Source organism: Silurus meridionalis, chromosome 10, assembly GCF_014805685.1.
Source record: "Silurus meridionalis isolate SWU-2019-XX chromosome 10, ASM1480568v1, whole genome shotgun sequence".
Taxonomy (NCBI): domain Eukaryota; kingdom Metazoa; phylum Chordata; class Actinopteri; order Siluriformes; family Siluridae; genus Silurus; species Silurus meridionalis.
Genome location: NC_060893.1, coordinates 5179535 through 5199751, shown reverse-complemented (window position 1 = coordinate 5199751; position 20217 = coordinate 5179535). Strand labels below are relative to the sequence as shown.

Genomic DNA, 20217 nt, shown 5'->3' with positions numbered 1-20217 from the left:
CAAATAAATGCAGATATTTATTCTAGTTCCAAAAAAATACATATAGTACATTACAGTACATGCTGTTAGTGTTCATGTGCTTTAAACAACATAGCCATGTCTATATGTCTATATATTTCTGTACAAGTCTAATGATTCCTGTGGCGTCCTCAGGTTCAGACTAAAAAAAAAGTCAAGAACATGGCAGACTCGAGAACCAAGAGTGTGTCTGAGCGATATTGTCACAGAGATCGTATCGCAAAAGCTCTTTGTATAAACGATGTATAAATAAATGCGCTATGAATAGGGCCGCAATTGTTCGTGCTTTACTCTGCCACTGCTCTGGGTTTGCTCCTTTTCTTCTCCCTGACTTTAAGATGTTCTTCATCACCATCACCTTTAGCGTCCCCTGGTGGCTCAGAGGGAGGCGCTGGCGCATTCTCAACATCTGGCTCTAAACAGGAAATAAAAAAAGTTGAGGGTGGACAGAACCTTAGTGCAGCAGCGGCTTGTGTCTATGGATTTCGGCGAAGCAGGACAACTTTGATGAGGACCTTATTGCTAAATAAATAGTTGTTGGATTACTTGATTTATGCTCTAGGCTAGATTTTTTTTTTTTCTGATATTTTTAAAAGTTATATATATAATTTTATATATATATATATATATATATATATATATATATATATATATATATATATATATATATATCAGTGCCCTCCACAATTATTGGCACCCCTGTTTAAGATGTCGTGGACTTCAAAAAATTCTCCTTTTTTTTAAAACAACATAGAACCCAAATGCAAAAAGAGAAAATCCAACCTTTATTTAAGTACATTACTTTGGTGGTAAAAAATCACACATTTAGAAAAAAAAAAAACTTGAAATCATGTGTGCCACAATTATTGGCACCCTGATGTTAATACTTTGTACAACCTCCTTTTGCCAACAAGACAGCACTTAATCTCCTCCTATAACATTTCACAAGATTGGAGAACACAGAGAGAGGATTTTGACCATTCTTCTTTGCACAATCTTTCTAGATCATCCAGTGTCCTGGGTCCTCTCTTATGCACTCTTCTCTTTAGCTCGCCCCACAGGTTTTCGATTGGGTTGAGGTCTGGGGACTGAGATGGCCATGGAGGACCTTGAGTTTGTGACTGCTGAACCACTTTTGTGTAGATTTTGCCACATGTTTTGGATCATTATCCTGCTGAAAGACCCAATGACGACCCATCTTCAGCTTTCTGGCAGAGGCCATCAGGTTTTTATTTAAAATATCCTGGTACTTCAAAGCGCTCATAATGCCATGCACCCTAACAAGGTTCCCAGGGCCTTTGGAAGAGAAACAGGCCCACAGCATCACAGATCCTCCACCATACTTCACGGTGGGCATGAGGTGCTTTTCGGCATACTCATCTTTTGTTTTACGCCAGACCCACTTAGAGTGTTTGTTGCCAAAAAGCTCAATCTTAGTCTCATCTGACCAAAGCACACGATCCCAGTTGAAGTCCCAGTACCGCTTAGCAAACTCCAGGCGTTTACGTTTGTGAGTGTTAGTGAGAAAAGGCTTTTTCCTTGCATGCCTCCCAAACAGCTTGTTGGCATGTAGAGAGCGTCTGATGGTTGTTTTGGAGACTCTGTGACCCCAAGATGCCACTCTTTGATGCAATTCTGTGACGGTGAGCTTGGGAAATTTTTTTACTTCTCTTACCATCCTCCTCACTGTGCGTTGTGGCAAGATAAACTTGGGACCTCTTCCAGCCTTGTTTGTCACTGTTCCAGTTGTTTTAAACTTCTTAATGATTCCTCTGACTGTAGATACCGGCAAGTTAAGGCGAGTGGCTATTTTCTTGTAGCCATTGCCTGACTTATGAAGGTCGACACACATCTGCCTTACTTGAATGGTGTGTTCTCTTGTCTTTGCCATGTTGACAAATGGGTAAAAGAATTAGGCCTCTGTGTCACGTCATATTTATACCCCAGGGAAACAGGAAATCATGAATTACTAATTAAAAGTCCCTAGATACCCTGACCAACCTTAGCAACTACAGAAAAATATATAAAAAAAAAAAAAAAAATTAAATTTTTCAGAGGAAATGTTAGGGGTGCCAATAATTGTGGGACACATGATTTCAAGTTTTTTTTTTCTAAATGTATGATTTTTTTTTTTACCACCAAAGTTATGTACTTAAATGAAAGGTTGGATTTTCCTCTTTTTTTGCATTTGGGTTCTATGTTGTTTTAAAAAAAAAAAAGGAGAATTTTTAGAAGTCCACGACCACATCTTAAACAGGGGTGCCAATAATTATGGAGGGCACTGATATATAAAAATAATCCTTAATCTAGATTTTTTTGCCTCAGATTTTCAAATTATATATAATTTCTTATATAAAAAATAATCCTTAAACTACACTTTTTTTTTCTCAGATTGTTATATATATACATTTTATATATATACATTACAGACCAAATGTTTGGACACACCTTCTCATTCAAAGAGTTTTCTTTATTTTCATGACTATGAAAATTGTAGAGTCACACTGAAGGCATCAAGGGCTATTTGACCAAGAAGGAGAGTGATGGGGTGCTGCGCCAGATGACCTGGCCTCCACAGTCACCGGACCTGAACCCAATCGAGATGGTTTAGGGGTGAGCTGGACCGCAGAGTGAAGGCAAAAGGGCCAACAAGTGCCAAGCATCTCTCGGGGAACTCCTTCAAGACTGTTGGAAGACCATTTCAGGTGACTACCTCTTGAAGCTCATCAAGAGAATGCCAAGAGTGTGCAAAGCAGTAATCAAAGCAAAAGGTGGCTACTTTGAAGAACCTAGAATATGACATTTTTCAGTTGTTTCACACTTTTTTGTTATGTATATAATTCCATATATAATTCCACATGTGTTAATTCATAGTTTTGATGCCTTCAGTGTGAATCTACAATTTCCATAGTCATGAAAATAAAGAAAACTCTTTGAATGAGAAGGTGTGTCTGAACTTTGGTCTGTACTGTATAAAAAAAATCTTTAATCTAGATTTTTCTCAGATTTAAGTATATATATATATATATATATATATATATATATATATATATATATATATATATATATATATATATATATATATAGATATAGATATAGATATATATATATATATATATATATATATATATATATATATATATATATATATATATATATATATATATATATATATATATATATTCAACTCCAGTAATTTCTTATCAAAATCGGTATTTTAAACTGGTCCAATTATTAGAACATGTAATAAGTCTGTGGAGGTTACACTATATAGACAGGTTTAGGACATCTGCTTTATATGGGTTTGAATGGAAGATTTCCTGCTATAGAGCTTTAAAACCTACTGGGATGAATCAGAACTTTGACTGCACCCCAGGTCTTCTCACCTCACCTACATCAGTACCTGACTTTACTAAAACCCTTGTGGATGAATGAGCACAAATGTCCAGAAACACACTAATGTAATAGAACATCTTCCCAGAAGTGTGGAGGTTTTTATAAGAACAAATGAGAACCTAAATGTAAAATGGGATGTTCAAAAATAGCACATTTTACGGTGAGTTGTCCACAAACTTCTCCATACTGTGTATAATCTGAGTCTTTTTTTTTTTTGTAAAAAAAAACAGGATGCAAAATTGATGTACCTGCAGCCAGTTGCATGCTTTTGCTATAGCCTGCAGCAGATGACATGGCCTGACCCAACGCCTGATTGGAACCCAGGGGCTGCTGTGAGGAGAACGGCTTGCTGGAAGATGAGCGCTGGCTGCTCTTGGACTCTTTGCTTGGTTTCGACCAGAATAAATTGTCCCCAGCCTGAAGGGCTGCACCCAATTTATTAGCCATCTCCACAAGCTATGAAGAAACCAGATGCTTTTAGAGTGCAGGAATCTAAAACAGTTATGTTGGAGTGAATACGTGCAGGTATGAATGTGGAGGCACATATTTACATATGTGAGTAGCTATTATCATATACCAGGATATATTCCAAAAATTCCTAATAAAGTGAAAAGACTGCAGTTGTTTTTATATAAGCATATGGTAGAAAGGTAGAAAGTAGGTGATGTGCACAAAGTTCAAGGATGACAGTCAAATGATTTAAAATAATACATATATAATATTCCCCAGTTGTGTTTCCAGTTCGACGCTAAAATGTGACATTCCGTCGTCTGAGGCGTATCTGTGTAGTGAAGTTCTACCTCGGGGTCAAACTCGGTGTTGCTGTTGCACTCGATCAACGTGTTGACTTTTTTCTCCATCTCCTGGTACTGCTGTAGCGCCGCCTTCTTGTCGCCCTGATTATACAGCAGCACGGCGAAATTCAGATTCACCAGCGGTTTGGATCTGGAAGTATTTAACGGAGAAAAGCGATCAGCATGTGCAGTATTTATAAAACATGTATTTCAAACATAAAATAGGATTTTGTCATTTGATACGGTTTGATAAAAATGGCTTCATAAGAAATGATGACATCAAAAATAAGGCCACTGATTGGTGGCCCCAAACTTTACTTTAAAACTCTCATCTGTGAGATCACCGGGATTTTATATGTGAATTTTTCATCTGTTAACTGGTTGTGTATGTCAGATATATTGCACGATTCAGCCAGAGAAAAGCTGTTGCTACGCTTCATCTGATGGTGAAGGAACAGTAGTTTATTGGTAGTTTATTTTGCTCCACATTAAAAGTTAAGGTATTTGGTATTTTATTTTCAAATGCATTTTGATACAAGTTTTTTTTCAAAGACTCACTCGTCCAGCTGAACGGCTTGTTCGTATGACCTGCGTGCGTTTTCCACATCGTCCAGATTGGTCAGGGCAACTGTGACGAAGCAAGACACGAACGACTGTTAGTCAACACGTCAGGCTATTGGGAAAAAATAAGGTTATTGGGAAGTTCGATCCGATTATGAACACAATCGCTCGGATCTTGACGAGAAATTCCCAGCACGATACAACACCACCACAGAAGAAACCATTCCATGAAAATGCCGAGTCTATGCAGGACAGGTTAAAAAACGTTTACTAAACCAATTCATCCATGACTCGAGGTGTGTCAAGTTCTGAGATGTTCTGACATGCTTTTTTGCTCATTTTTGTCAATTGTGAAATGTAAATAAAAGCAGAACGCATTGAAAACCTCACAAACCCATATTTTATTCCCAATAGAACATAGTAAACATATCGAATACATATGAGGTGGAATTAAAAAGATTCGAGACTAGTTCTTCTTACAAGAAAGTATTTATGTATATTTACACACCATTATTCACAACAGTCCTCTTGCACAGCAATACAGTGCCCCCCAGTGTTCCTAACACTTCTGGAATATCTCCAGGAAGTCTCCTTTTCTGCGATTTGTGCTGATCTCCGCAATGTCAAAAGAGACCTTTGAGCTGGATCTTCATCTTCAGGTAGGGGGTGAAGTGCGGAATTGAGATCGTGTGGCTTTGTCTCTGGTGATCATCATGTAAAAGTTGGCGAACGGTTTGGACATTTTCGATAGCTGAGCTCGGTGAAGGTTTTCCTGATCGTCTTCCAGTGATGTTCTTCCGCTCTTGAATTAGGCCTTCAAAGGACTCATTGCAGCATTGCCATATGTCAAACGTCTCTTGTGGATTTTCCCAGTTTTGTGCGGAATTTCACGTTTGCTCTTTGTTCTAACTTGCTGTCTATGACGAACATTCCAAAGAGTGGCCGGCCGACCTTGGGTTCTGCAGCAGGACAATGATTCAAAACACACCAATCAAGTCCACCTCTGAATGACTGAAGGAAAACAAAATAAAGACTTTGGACTGGCCTAGTCAAAGTCCTGACCTGAATCCTATTGAGATGCCGTGGCATGACCTTAAAAAGGCGGTTCATCCTTGAAAACCCGCCAATGTGGCTGAATTACAAACAATTCTGCATAGATGAGTGACCAAAACTCAGCGCCGTAACAGACTCATTGCAAGTTATCACAAACGCTTGATTCCAGTTATTAGGTTTCGGCGGCAAAAACATTTTCACACGGAGCCATGTAGTTTTGGATTTTGTTTTCCCTCAATAATAAAAAGCTTCATTTAAAAATTACATGTTGTGTTCACTTGTGTTATCTTTTACTAATATTTAAATTAGTTTGATGATCTGAAACATTAAAGTGTGACAATCTCTGACATGGGGTCAGAAAACACGATAAGAACACATGAACACAGTTCTTCGTGTCAACCACAAATGCATGTTAAAGCTCTGTCATGCAAAGAAGAAGCCACATGTGAACATGATCAAGAAATGCCACAGTTTTTTCTTTGAAATGGAAAACTGTTCTGTAGTCGGCAGACGGTTGAATTTGTTTTTAGACCCCACTGACGTTTCTTTTGGAAATGGGATTGTGCTCATTGTCGTTTCCAGGTTTCTCTTTTAAGCTGACAGCAGCTGAACCTGATCTGTTGATTGGTCTTCTGCTACTGTAGCAAAGACTGTTCTAAAATGCTTGTCTAGCCTTCTTGAATTAGTCTGCCCATTCTACTTTCTAATCTCCTAGACTGGTTCGAGTTGACAGGAAGTCTGATTACAAGTGTGGCGAGCAGAATGGCATTTCAGAATGCACGATTTCAATGCATGACTTGGTGGTTATTGCATGTTGTTCTTATGTAAAACTTGAGCTTGAACCTTTTTTCCCTTCTATTTCGTTTAAGAAGGAAGGAGACGGGTGTAAATACCAGCGAGGAGCATGTAGAGCTCTCCCATGCGTGGATGAAGGTTAATAGCGGCGCTGAGGAAGTGGAAAGCTGAGGCGTACTGCTGCATGGTGAGATGCACCAGGCCGAGATTATACAAGACCTTCCAGTCAAATGGAGACAGGTAGTTCGCTCGCTTCAGACAGCTTATGGCCTAAATAGCAACAAATGAAAAAAAAAAACCAAATGAAAATCAAGAAAAAAATGAGTTTGGCATCTCAGAAATCTAACGAATAAACTCACAGCTACATATTTCTTCTTGCCGAAGAAGCACATGCCGATGTTGTTCCAGAGCGGAGGGCTTTCTGGCACGGTGAAAGCTGCCACACGATACTTGTTCATGGCCACGTCGAAATCTCCATGTGTCTGCATCATGCTTCCTGCTGCCAGGATGGCCTGAGGCAAAAAATAAATAAATAAATAAAAAACACCGGCTGAGACAATCAGGTGTAAATTCCTAAGACGTACAACACGGGAAGAAAAGATTTTCCGACCTTGTAATTGTTCGCGTCGTACGTCAGGGCGTTCCCGAGATGTTCAAAGGCCCTCTGATATTTGCCGAGCTAAGAAGTAATGCAAAATTGTTACAGGTTTGATGTATGGCATCAAACATCCAAGGAAGTATTAATGTCCAAGAAAAGGCTGTGTGCAGGAACTGACCTGCATGTACAAGAGTCCTAGTGTGGTGAGCAACTCTGTGTTCTCAGGGGAAAACCTATAATACACATTTATTAGAAAAAAATCAATCTGTCTGTCCTACATTAAACTACATTATACTATATAGACATAAGTCAACACCTGATTATAAGATTCTTAACAACAAATCATAGGTCAGAAAATGTGCAAAAATGAATTCAGAGACTTTGAAATATATATACACCCATACACACACACTATTAGCAAAAGTGTGCAAACACCTGGTCAAAAGTAAGGTACGTGCTTTTTGAGGATCGCACTCCACATTCAGTCCCAATTTGCTCTTATGATTCCCTCCACTCTTCTGGGAAGATGTTCTAGATTTTGGAGTGTGCTTATGGAGATTTGTCTTCATTCAGACACAAGTGTGTTAGTAAAGTCAGGTACTGATGTAGGTGAAGTGAGGAGGCCTGGGGTGCAGTCAGAGTTCACATTCATCCCAGAGGTGTTCAAAAGTTGATTTTAGAGCTCTATAGCAGGAGATCTTCCACTCCAACCCGAAAACCATGTCTTCATGGAGTTTGCTTTGTGCACAGGGAGAATTTGAATTAATATTAATTAGACAATGTTATGCTACTGCATCCAAAGACACCAAATTGTGTGTCTTCAGCTTTGGGATAACAGTTTGGGATAGAACCGCATAGGTTTGGGAAACTCGGGTGTCCCTATATTTTTGTCTATATAGCAGAGGTGGCAAAAGTACACACATCCTTTACTTAAGTAGAAGTACAGATACTCATGTTTTAAAATACTCGGGTAAAAGTTGAAGTATTGATTATACTTTTTTACTTAAGTGAAAGTAAAGAAGTCTTGGCTCTGACATGTACTTAAGTAAAAAGTAGTTATTACTTCTACCTGTTTCAGCTGTTAACTGGACCTCACATCATCGCTACATAGATAGATAAACATGTTTTATCATGATAAACATGCTTCCCAGTCTGATCTCTTCCATGGTTCAGTGGGTTAAGGCTGGTGCCTCGCTGACTGTGAGGATCAGGGTTTGAATCCTGCTAGTTGCGATGTAGGTTATGTTCCTGCTTCCTAATTCTTTCTTTAGCTTTATATTCTTGTGTTGATGGTTTAAAGGTAGGTAGACCTGCTCTAATTAAACCTCCTGGCCTGTCTTCCCTGATGGTTCAGTGGGTTAAATCAGGTTTCTTGCTTTTGGTGTGGTTCAGGGTTCGAATCCTGCTTTCTGTCTGCCAGTCACGATCAGGATTCACTTCCTACATCTTTCTTTAGCGATATATTTTAGTTTTTAATGGGTTGAAAAGGAAGATAGACCTGCTCTAAACAAGCTTCCTAACCTGTCCTCCCCGATGGTTCAATGGGTTAACGTTGGTATCTGGCTGGTGGTGGGGATCAGGGTTCGAATCCTGCTTTCTTCCTGTTATTTACAATGTAGGTTCAACTTGTGCTACTTACATCTGTATTCACTTCCTTCATCTTTCTTTACCGTTAAATTCTTGTGTTGATGGTTTGAAAAGAATGATAGACCTGCTCTAATCAAGCTTCCCATCCTGTTTTTTTCTGATGGCTTAGTGGGTTAAGGCTGGTACTTTGCTAATGTTGGTGGTCAGGGTTCAAACCTGGCTTTCTGTCTGCTAGTCATGAGGTAGGTTAAATTCCTGATTCCTACATCTTTATATTCTTGTTTTGATGGGTTAAAAAGAAAGATAGACCTGCTCTAAACAAGCTTTCCAGCTTGTCCTTCCTGCTGGTGCCTCGCTAATGGTGTGAATCAGAGTTCGGTCCCTGCTAGTCACGTCATGGGTTTGCTTCCTATGTCTGTCTTTAGCATTATATTCTTGTGTTGATGGTTTGTAAGAAAAGATAGACCTGCTCTAAACAATCATCGCAGCCGGTCCTTCCCGATGGTTCAGTGGGTTAAGACTGGTATTTCGCTGTTGGTGGGGTTCAGGGTTCGAATCCTGCTTTCTGTGTTTCTGTCTGGTCTGAATTTCTTTCTTTGAAGCATGAAACGAAGGATAAACCCCCCAAAAAAAGAAGGTGTGTTGTGGGACTTGATGGCTTTGTGGTAAAAGCCTTACCTCTGAGCTCAGAGATTGCTGGTTCAAATCTGGCTTGTCCCAAAACTGGGTAAGCTGTGTGGAAAGCAGTCTGTGGTGAGCAATGGAGTGGTTGACTGTGAACAAAGGCTGTGAAGACCTGCTGCTTCACAGCCTCAGAAAAAGTGAGGGTGATAGGTTTTTGGCAGAATTTTTCCCTATATATGCAAAACTAAGTCGATACTTTTTTGGATGTTTTTGCTTCATAACCCCCTGTTTTCAGCTTCTCAGACGCTGGGGGGCAGATGCCCGGATATTGCCCCCCCCTGCTTCAGGATACACCCTCCGAAACCATCCACAGCCAACCTTTCACGCAGCCATTCCTGACACCTTCCTTACTACAGTCACCAGAACCTTCCACGCTCTTAACTTTGAGCCCTGGCCGGGGTTTGAACCGGCAACCTCTCAATCCAGAGGCAAAGCTCTTCCAATTGAGCCACAGGATCTCCTGCAAGAAACTGATTTTTAGGACCTTTTTTGGTTCTTTTTTAAAACATTTTAAACAATTTAAAGGAAAGCTAAGCGGTAGGAATTGAACCGGGTGAGTCAGATAGCAGAGACCACTTCACTGACCATTACACCAACATAGGAGAGGCAAACAAGCCTTTGCTTATTGGACTCTTGGCTTTTCTATAGGTAGGAGACCACTGTTTTCTCTTAGATCATGATGGTAGAGGGTCAAAACTTCTCCTTTTCTGTACATTCTCTCAGTAACCGGAAGTCTATGAGAAGTGACTCAGGTACAAGAACCACATCTCCAACACCTGCACCATTGATATACCATGATTTACCAGCAACCAATTTTAATGACCTTTTATTGTTCTGTTTTTAAAAACTTCTTATAATGTTCAATATGAAACTAGAGGTAAGAATCGAACCAGGGAAGTCTTTTATCATAGATCGCTAATGGCATTACTTTCAAAACTCAAAACTTTGTTAGACATGTAAATAAGCAGGAAAGACAGAGACAAAGACAAAGAGACACAGACACAGCTTTAGAAAGAGTGAGAAACAAATAGAGAGACAGCAAGAGAGAGACATATACAGTGAGACAGAGACATTTACTAAAAGAGACACAGAGACAATTAGATAGAGAAAATAGAGAGACAAAGATAGCGAGATATAGCCACTTCCTGTTGGAAGTGTTTATCCCGAGCGACTCTTAATGATCTCATTTACTAAATGAGCAGTAGTGAGTTAAGTGCTTGCTCAGGTGCCCAAAACTGGCAGCTTGGAGGTGTTAAACATGTATCATATTTACAGCATGTGATATGTATGTAAGCATATGTACAGTGATTAAATATAAAGGCTATATCAGTGCAGAGACGTGTGGACATCATTAAGAGCCTTTGCTATGTTTCCACACGGACAGTTAATGAGGTGATACCGGAGAGACTGCACCTCTTCAAGTCAAGTCAGGAAGCTTATATATATAAAATTATAGACATTTTACAGATTTGAATGATGTATTGTTTTTATCTGTACGATCAATAAAGACAGTAATTTAAGTTTGTGTTGCCATTATGAGGGAAAACCCCACAAAATGCCACCTAGAGGTTTAATTGTGTAAAACATGGCGGATTTTGGTGTTTGATTTGAGACTTGGCGCAGAAATAAAACAAAAGTTTACGGATTAAAAATATTTTTATCTGGAGTTTATTTATTTATTTTATATCTAAGTAAAGAAAGGACGCCGTGGATAAATGTATTTTTTGCCGAAGGTTTTAATTTCGCCTCTTTTTTATTTAGTTATTTATTTATGTATTAAATTTTTTATAAAAATGGTGAAACAGAAATGCGCGCTGAATTGATGGCGCGTTAATAAAATTTCGTGCCGTTTAAAATAATTGTAATTTTGACAGCCATATATACATATACATACATACATACACATATATGTATATATATGTTGTTACCTAATGAATGTATCCAGGCTGAAGATCCACATATAGAACACAAGCAGAGAAAAGATGATGATGATCAGGAATGTGTCTGTTCCCAGTCATGTTTACTTTACTGACTCCCTCTGTCTCAGCCATGTTAACCCTAAACTTCTCACTGCCTTCTGCCTGCTGATTCTTAGCTCCGTAAACTAGTCTACATCTGTGGTGAGTGAGAGACAGGACTTTGTACACCAGTGGATTGAAAAAGACACGCAATGACAGGAAATCGGTTGTGAAAATATTTCACCAAATCAGTGGATTAAAACTAAAGTAGCGAGTCTGGTTTTAAAATGTAAGAAGTAGAAAGTACAGATATTTGTGTAAAAATGTAATGAGTAAAAGTAAAAAGTTGTCTGAAAAATAAATAGTGGAGTAAAGTACTGATACCAAAAAAATCTACTTAAGTACAGTAACGAAGTATTTGTACTTTGTTACTTCCCACCTCTGGAAGCCATAAATGTAAATGTCCGGTTTCCAGATACTTTTGTCCATAAAGTGTGTGTATTTAAATGTTTTGAATATTATATATATTTGATGGCTTTATCAATATATAGACACACAAAGTGTATTCAGCTACAGTGTCATCATTCTTCACAGAAGTTTCACAGCATCTATTTATGTTCAGTCCTCATTTGGAACAGGTCTGACCTAAATATTTCGCCACAGACACAGGATGTTTCTGCAACGACCAAATCATTCAGCATCTTCTGTCTGGCAGAATCATAGCTGCCTTCCTCATCTCGTAGTGCTGCTAGTTATCCCTTTTGGATCGGAGAGAAGAATGGAGCGAGGGACCCTCTTTCTTCTATCTCTGGTGTAAATGAGCAGGAAGAGAGGTTTCTAGCTTCAGCCCAGAACTGCTCATTAAAGTGCTCTCCGGGAGGTCTGTGAAAAGACGAGGACGCACACTGTGCTCGCAGCGCCTCCTCTGCCTGCACATATTTACTCTCTAGAACTACTGATAACTGTGCCTACTAAACACTTCGACGACTATTTCCTTATTTCGATAAAAGCCACAAAAAAGTAAACAAGGAGTAAACACTCCTAATCAACCAACGTCCACTCGGGTGGCTGATGATACCTTAGCAATATCCGATCGTCGTTCGAGTTTGAGCCGTGACTCATATCTTTAAAGACTCATTATTCCTGAAGGGAGGTTTGCGGAAATGGTCGGAAAAAAAGAAACGTGTCAGCCTGATTGTGATTAATTACAGCCGCCGCTTTGAGTCTCTTCTCAGCAGGGCGGCGCGTTTTTACCCCCTAAAGCGGTGACTTCGTCTGTCACACGTCACACTGCACGTGTTCACACTGTGAACCTCACCGAGAACCTTTAATTGTGTGTCTTCTGGGTCACAGAAACAAAGCTCAGAGCTGGAAAACGATTTGGGTGAAAAAGTAACAACTGCAACTGCACTGCATATTGTTTTTGTTGTTTTTTTTTTTTTTTTTACTTCAAACACACTTACTCCACTGCACTCTTGTAGATCTCAATGGCCTTCTCGGTGTCTTCCTGTAACAGGTAGACCTTTCCCAGCATCATGTAGGTCATGTTGTGCTTGTTAAGCTGGAGCGCCATGTTTAGATGCTCTTCAGCCTGTCAGAAGAGACAAACTTTACAAATTTGCATGCAAAAATATACTAAAACGCAAAAATCTATTTTATATAATGATAATTAAAAATTATTTACATCTATAGAGCCCCTCATTAATATTGGCACCCTTGGAAAATATAAGCAAAATAGTCAAAATGTGAAAATTTGTCTTTTTCATTCAATCTTTTGAATATATACCATATATAGGTATTTACTTATATAGGAATATGTATAAGTATCCATGTGGCGAAATCCACAGTTGCACAGCTCCCGATGTACACAGGACGATGTCTTTTGGCACACTGACTTATAAAGGTAAGTGCTCCCTCTGACTGTGCGTGCAGGCTTGTGCTGCCATCTGTTGGCGTGTTGCAAAACTAATCTCGGAATTTTTTGTTACCAGATGATTCTTCCCCAATCTGTTACCACAAACTTGGAGGCACACAATTGTATCGGATCTCTGAATGCATTGTTTTTTTCTCTTCATTAAAACAAGGCGACCCAAACCTGTTCCAGCATGACAGTGACCTCATCCCTACTGAACACCTTTGGGATGAATGTGAACGCTAACTGCACCCATGCTTTCTCATCTCTCCTCACCTTTATCTAAGTCAATACCTTTACTAACACCAATCTGGGCAGGATTATTTTGGAGTTTGGCTATGGGGATTTGTGTTCATTCAGCTACAAGGGTCTTAGTAAAGTCAGATACTGATGCAGGGTGAGAAGGACCAGATCATAGTCGTCATGCCAAAGGCGCTCAATGGGGTTGATGTCAGGACTCCTTGCTAGATTATTGATTAATTCTACTCCAAACTTGGACCTAGGTTTGGGGCCTCTTTTGCTTTTGTACCAGATAGAAGTGTGATGGTTAGGTGACCACATACCTTTGGCCATGTAATGTAAAATGACCAACTCCAATTACAAAACTGAAACTAACTTACGCTCTTGAAGTCCTTAGTGTAGATGTAGCAAACCCCGAGATTATGGTTGATCTCCTGCAAATAAACCGAAATGTCACTTTTATTTGCAATTCTTGGCTTGTGAATTAGGATTAACGTTTAAAAGTGCTGAACTTTTACCCAGTCTCGCTGATTGAGACGAGCCACCTCGTTGTAAACCTCGATGGCGGCCTTATGTTTCCCTAAGAGAAAACTGAAAACACACATACACAATTACACATTATTTAATTCTTTTCTGTAGAGTCTATGCTCCAAAGCAGAAACAAACCACCCAAGATATACCCAGGATGCTTACAGCGAGCGAGCCACTTGCTTGAGGTTGTCCGAGCTGGTTGGGTTGAGGATGGCACAGCTCTGAAACAGCTCTAGAGACTGCTGGATCTTTCCCTCTAAACGTAAAATCAGAGCTACACACACAGAGACACAAACAAATTACACTATAGTCAAACATGGTCAAAAGGGGTTGGGACCCCTGACTTTTTTCAGCTATATGTGTTTTTTTCTCAAATCTCAAAATGATCTCCTGCTATAGAGCTCTAGATTCAAGCCTATTGAACACTTTTTGTATGGACAAAGTGGAATATAAGTAACTGACTTTTCCAACACCCTTGTGGCTGCTTGAGCACAAATCTCCACAAGCACCCTACAAAACCTAGTGGAGCATCTCCAGAAGTGTGGAGGTTATTATAACAGCAAATAGAAACTAAATGTGGAATAAAGTATGTACTTCAAAAAGTCTTATGGTCAGGTGTTCACAAACGTTTGTGTATACATTGTGTATCAAAGTCATTACAGAGTAAGAAACTGGGCGGAACGGTAGTTTTGCACGTTACACTTTCACTTATTTTCTATACAATTTAACAATGTCAAAACTACAGAAATGTCCGAAACCTCATTGTGGTCACAGTGGTACATGTGTACAGTTTGTTTGGCTGAATGGATAACGTGTGTGAAAGTGTAACGTGTGCAGAACTGCCCTAAGAACTACATAAGAACTGGATACAGTTACCTTGGACATATATGGCATATTCACACACACCCTGAGTCTCCTGCAGCTGCTCTTTTATAATTGCCTGAGAAGATATAAAGCAAATCGGACACAATCAAGGAATTATACAAGAATTTGAAAAGTTGAGAAGGTGAAGAAGATGCCAGCAGAAGACACACAAGCTCCTACCTTGCAGGACTCATAGTCTTTACGGATGTAGTGTAGATGGATCAGCCAGTTCCTCCTCTCAAGGATTGGAAGCTCCGGGGCTGGGAAAAGATTTTATATATATATATATATATATATATATATATATATATATATATATATATATATATATATATATATATATATACCAAAACACTTATAGGTAATTGTTTTTATGGAGTTTTATGTTGAAATTATGAAATTTATTAATACAAATATAATTATTAATCATAAAATAAAGTAAAATGTTAATACAGTGCAGTACTGTATACATAAAATAGCATTTTTGGGGTGGCGTCCGTTTATCGCGGGTCTCAATCTACACTAGTGTTACCTTGTGATATAATGATGTGCATTCAGCCTGCAGCAACAACACACAATCATTTCACTCCCGTTCTAAAGTCACCAAGATGTGAAGTTCTGAACATCTGAACAAGGTCATTTGATTCAGGAGTGACCTAAGCAGTGTTATTTGCCATTTCACTTCAAGTTTTGCCTTTAATTCAAGATTTAAGATAAAATTTCTATTTGTCACAAACATAGTTATATACAGAATACAACTTGCAGTAAAATGCATACTCGATCAGCCGTTTAGAACAGATAAAACAAATTATAAATATAAAAGAAAATATGAGAAGATATGAGGTTAGTTAAATAGATCATCAATTACAGGTAAAGTGAATAACACTGATTATCACTTCATCATGGCACCTGTTAGTGGGTGGAATATTGTTAGGCAGCAAGTGAACATTTGGTCCTCAAAGTTGATGTGTTAGAAGCAGGAAAAATGGGCGCGCGTAAGGATTTGAGCGAGATTGACTAATTGTGTTGTCTAGACGACTGGGTCAGAGCATCTCTAAAACTGCAGCTCTTGTGGGGTTTCCCGGTCTGCAGTGTTCAGTATCTATCAAAAGTGGTCCAAGGAAGAAACAGTGGTGAACCGGTGACAGGGTCGTGGGCGGCCGAGTCTCATTGATGCACGTGAGGAGCGAAGGCTGGACTGTGCGATCTGATCGAACAGACGAGCTCCTGTAGCTCAAATTGCTGAAGAAGATCATGCTGTTGATGCTCGATGGGTCAGGAGTGTTTTGTCAGCAATATTAGGCAGATGGTCATAATGTTATGCCTCTGGATATTTAGATGTGGAAACGGGAAGGACAAAATATAATGAGGGGTGACAACAACCAAAAACAGTAACAGTGACAATGATGACGTGTGCAAGTGCATAACAAACACAAGTATGATTGTAAGGGAGAAGTTCTAGTTTAGACTTGCATGCTCACTTGTGGGATGAAGCTCCTCCAAAGCCTCTCAGATTTGAATCAGACATGTGGAAGTGCTTGCCTGATTGCAGCGGACTGATGATTAGGGGTTCTTGATGATATTAACAGTCCTGTTTGGAGCAATTGCCAGACCAAACTGGGCCTGAATGCTTTCGATATCCTAGTATAGACGTTTTTCAGGATTCCTGGTAAAATTTTATGATACAGTCTTTGTCGATCTACAAAGACTAGCTAATGTCAGTTATAGCAGCAGAGGACTCTGTAGAGAAGCTCTAGAGGCCTTATTTCAGATGAAGAGGAAAAAAAAAAGCACAATGTTCTGTGTTTGATTTGCTTTTAGGAAACTGCCTCGTTGCCTCGCAGCAGGAACGTATAATCATTCAGGGCTTTTTTTCCTCTGAGCTTTTAATCCTCTTTGGATGAAACTAGTGCGATAAAAACTTAACGAACAGCACCATCCACAGGATAAACTGAAGTATGATTGTAATATTACTCAAGACTACAGACTCGAGTACATCTGAACAAGATAATGGTAAGGAATCTAGTAGATTACAAAAGGCAGAACAGAAACTATGATTTTAAAGCTATAAATACACTATATGGTCACAGTTAGAGACACACAAAAGGTATAGAATGTCTTTGGAAGCAGTGGGATGAAATTGTCTCTTCACTTGAACTAAAAGACCTGAAACTGCTCCAGCAGGACAATGCACCTGTGCACAAAGCCAGATCCATGAAGATGTGCTTTACATGGGTTGAAGTGGAAGATCTCCTGCTATAGAGCTCTGATCTCAACCCTATTGAACACCATTAGGTAAAAGTGTCCCAATACTTTTGTCCAAATAGTGTGTATCTACAGTCACCCCTCACATTTCAGCAACTATTTTAGTAAATCGTCTCAAGGGACAATGCTCGAGAAATGAAACTTGGATATATTTTAGTCAATGTGCATGTTGTATAGCAGTACAGATTTACTATAAAAATAACAACATACAGCCATTATTATCTAAATAACTGGCAACAAAAGTGAGTACACCCTAAGTGAACATGTCAAAACTGTTTCCAAAGTGTCAATATTTTGTGTAAACACCACTGTTCTCCAGCACTGCCTTAATCCTCCTGGGCATGGAATTCACCAGAGCTGCACAGGTTGTTACTGGGATCCTCTTCCACTCCTCCATAATAACATCACGGAGCTGCTGGATGTTAGACACATGGTGCTTTTCCACCTTCTGCTTGAGGATCTTCACAGGTGCTCAATAGGGTTCAGGTCAGGAGACATACTTGGTCACTCCATCACCTTCACCTTCCTCAGCAATGCAGTTGTCATCTTGGTGGTGTGTTTGAGTCGTTATTATGTAGGAACACTGTTCTGCTTCAGAATGTCACAGAACAGATGGCAGCACAAGGCTGCATGCACAGTCACAGGGAGCACCAAACCTTCATTAGTCAGTGTGCCAAAAGACACTGCAGGAAACAACATGATCTCACTTTCGCACCCATCCTTCTCACCGGATTTGGCTTCTGCGGATTTTGCCGTCCTCCCAACGATAAAGGTCCAGCTCAAAGGTTCTTCAAAAAAGAATACTTTCAGGACACATTGAGAGCACCGTATTGCTATGCGAATAGGACTATTTTAAAGGTGATGGTGTGTAAATGTACGCAAATAAAGACAAAGTGAAGTTTTTTAGCTCTATATGGGTCAAAACACCAAAATACTTGCTCATGTCAGCAATCAGGATTAGACTTCCTCAACCTAGATTCCTCTCCAAGACATATGTCAGAATGAGCCTTAAAATGGCTTCAAAATCATGGAGGTATGATTGCATGATTGCCATTCACACACATATGGATAGACAAGTAAAGACTGCTTCAGAATGTCACAGTACATGTTGGAATCCATGTTTCCATCAATGAGCCACAGCGCTCACTCAGTACAAGCAGCACTCATGCAGCCCCAGACCATGATGCTACCACCACCATGCTTGACTGTAAGCAATTTTCTTGGTCCTCACCAGGACGTCGCCACACATGCTGGACACCATCTGAGCCAAACAAGTTTACTGTACTGTAACTCAACAATACTAATTCTCAAATCTTTGCTATGAGGTGCCATGTTGAACATCCAGTGGTCAGATGAATGAGTTATTTGTTGTTATTTACACTTTAAAATATATCCAAGATTTATTTCTATAGTATTGTCCCATGAGAAGATTTGCTTTCTGAAATGTGATTGGTGCACTTACTTTTGTGAGATACTGTATATACTCAATTTGTTCGAGAATACTTAATTACTTTTTCTATGCCTCTTTGAGCTTACTTGAAAAGTGGGCCACACCTAATTAAACAGAACCCTCTTCCAGAACCGTACCTCATTTTACTTGATGAAATCTAAACCTTTTCCTAGAACATTATACTCCAAAGCACCCTGGTAGAACTCAGCAGGATCCTATTGGTAGGTTCCATAACCCTAGATTTCGGGTACGTACCTTTTTTAGGGCGCGCTTTCAAGGACACAGGCAGCGAAACCTCCTAAAGTTAATAAACAGATCAAAATATCACAAGTTACATCAAGGCATTACTACATTAATACTAATCCATTTCGGTTACACCTCCCATAAGAATAACTTGCATGTTTTTTTAATTAATAACAACGAATGACAGTCAGCTATGAGCTGTACAACTAACGGATTTACTTCAATACGAGGTGGTATGAAAAGGATTTGAGACTAGTTTCGCAACACGCCAACAAATGGCAGCACAAGGCTGCATGCACAATCACAGGGAGCGCCAACCTTCATTAGTCAGTGTGTCAGTGGATTTGGCTTCTGTGGATTTTGCTGTCCTCCCAACGATAAAGGTCCAGCTCAAAGGTTCTTCTAAAAAGAAGACTTTCAGGACACATTGGGAGCCATGTGAAAATCTTATATACACAGGAACAGTGTATAACCTGAGCTCAGGATCCCGGGAGCTGGGAGTTTGTTTGATTTTACATTTAGTTAATTGAGATTGTTATTTTAGGGTAGTTATGGTTAATCAAAGCGTGATGAAAATAAGTTTCTGGGTCACTGTTGGTTGCTCAGTAGCCTGTAATGGGGGGACGGTGGGAATATGGCAGACAGCAGCTTGGGAGAATGAAGTGCAGGAGAATGAAGTGTAGGAAAAATCTGTTTGGGTTTTTTCTTGGAAATCCACCTTAAGCAGAAAAGGTCAAAATGCTTGAAGTAAACATGACTGTGTGCATAAACTATTTTGTCCTTTCAGTAGTAGATGTTTATGAATAAAGATCTGTTTATGAGAGATGTGATGTAGTCATTGTTGTTGTTTTTTGGGGAATTTTTGGAATTTGGAATTAAAAATAAACATTAAGTACAGATTTTCTACTGCAGATACTCATATAGCATTGTGCGCATGCGCAACTCTCTCTATACCCCCTCCTTCTCTAACTACACCTCTAAATCATTTCGCTACATAACAAAAACTTACAATTATATACAGTTTGCACTTGATGACGTGCGAAGGCGTTTTAAACCGAGAATAAATGAAAACCCTCACCGTTTTGACGCTCTCGTCGTCAGCCATCCTTTTTTCGTGGAGCGGATTACAACGACACGCACTTCCGGTTTCTCGAGGTGCCCTCAAACGCCCAGCCGTTACCGTGGCAACAATGTACCGCCAAACCCTCTATTAAATCCATACAAATATATAGTGCACTTTCTGACCCTATAATCTAAGGACGTGAAAA

The 20217-nt window shown here is 39.4% G+C and overlaps 1 protein-coding gene across 1 annotated transcript; it reads right to left on the bottom strand.

The window, feature by feature from the left end:
• Positions 1 to 4: 4 nt before the first annotated feature.
• Positions 5 to 20151, bottom strand: bbs4 (Bardet-Biedl syndrome 4). Its single transcript, XM_046859333.1, has 16 exons — positions 20028 to 20151; positions 18962 to 19004; positions 15172 to 15251; positions 15004 to 15067; positions 14290 to 14401; positions 14115 to 14187; positions 13977 to 14030; positions 12908 to 13035; positions 7394 to 7448; positions 7228 to 7296; positions 6977 to 7129; positions 6716 to 6887; positions 4767 to 4836; positions 4215 to 4359; positions 3663 to 3870; positions 5 to 433 (listed from the first exon to the last, which is right to left on the bottom strand). Exons 1-16 carry the CDS (start codon positions 20052 to 20054, stop codon positions 306 to 308), a joined length of 1581 nt encoding a protein of 526 aa, XP_046715289.1. The 5' UTR covers positions 20055 to 20151; the 3' UTR covers positions 5 to 305.
• Between the last annotated feature and the right edge of the window lie 66 nt (positions 20152 to 20217).

Bases quoted from the DNA above. Each gene is read 5' to 3' on its own strand.
- bbs4 (XM_046859333.1), bottom strand. From the start codon at position 20,054: ATGGCTGACGACGAGAGCGTCAAAACG. The intron at 6,888-6,976 runs GTGAGTTTATTC...GTTGCTATTTAG, and splicing joins GCAAGAAGAAATATGTAGCT to GCCATAAGCTGTCTGAAGCG. The intron at 3,871-4,214 runs GTAGAACTTCAC...GTTTCTTCATAG, and splicing joins ACACCGAGTTTGACCCCGAG to CTTGTGGAGATGGCTAATAA.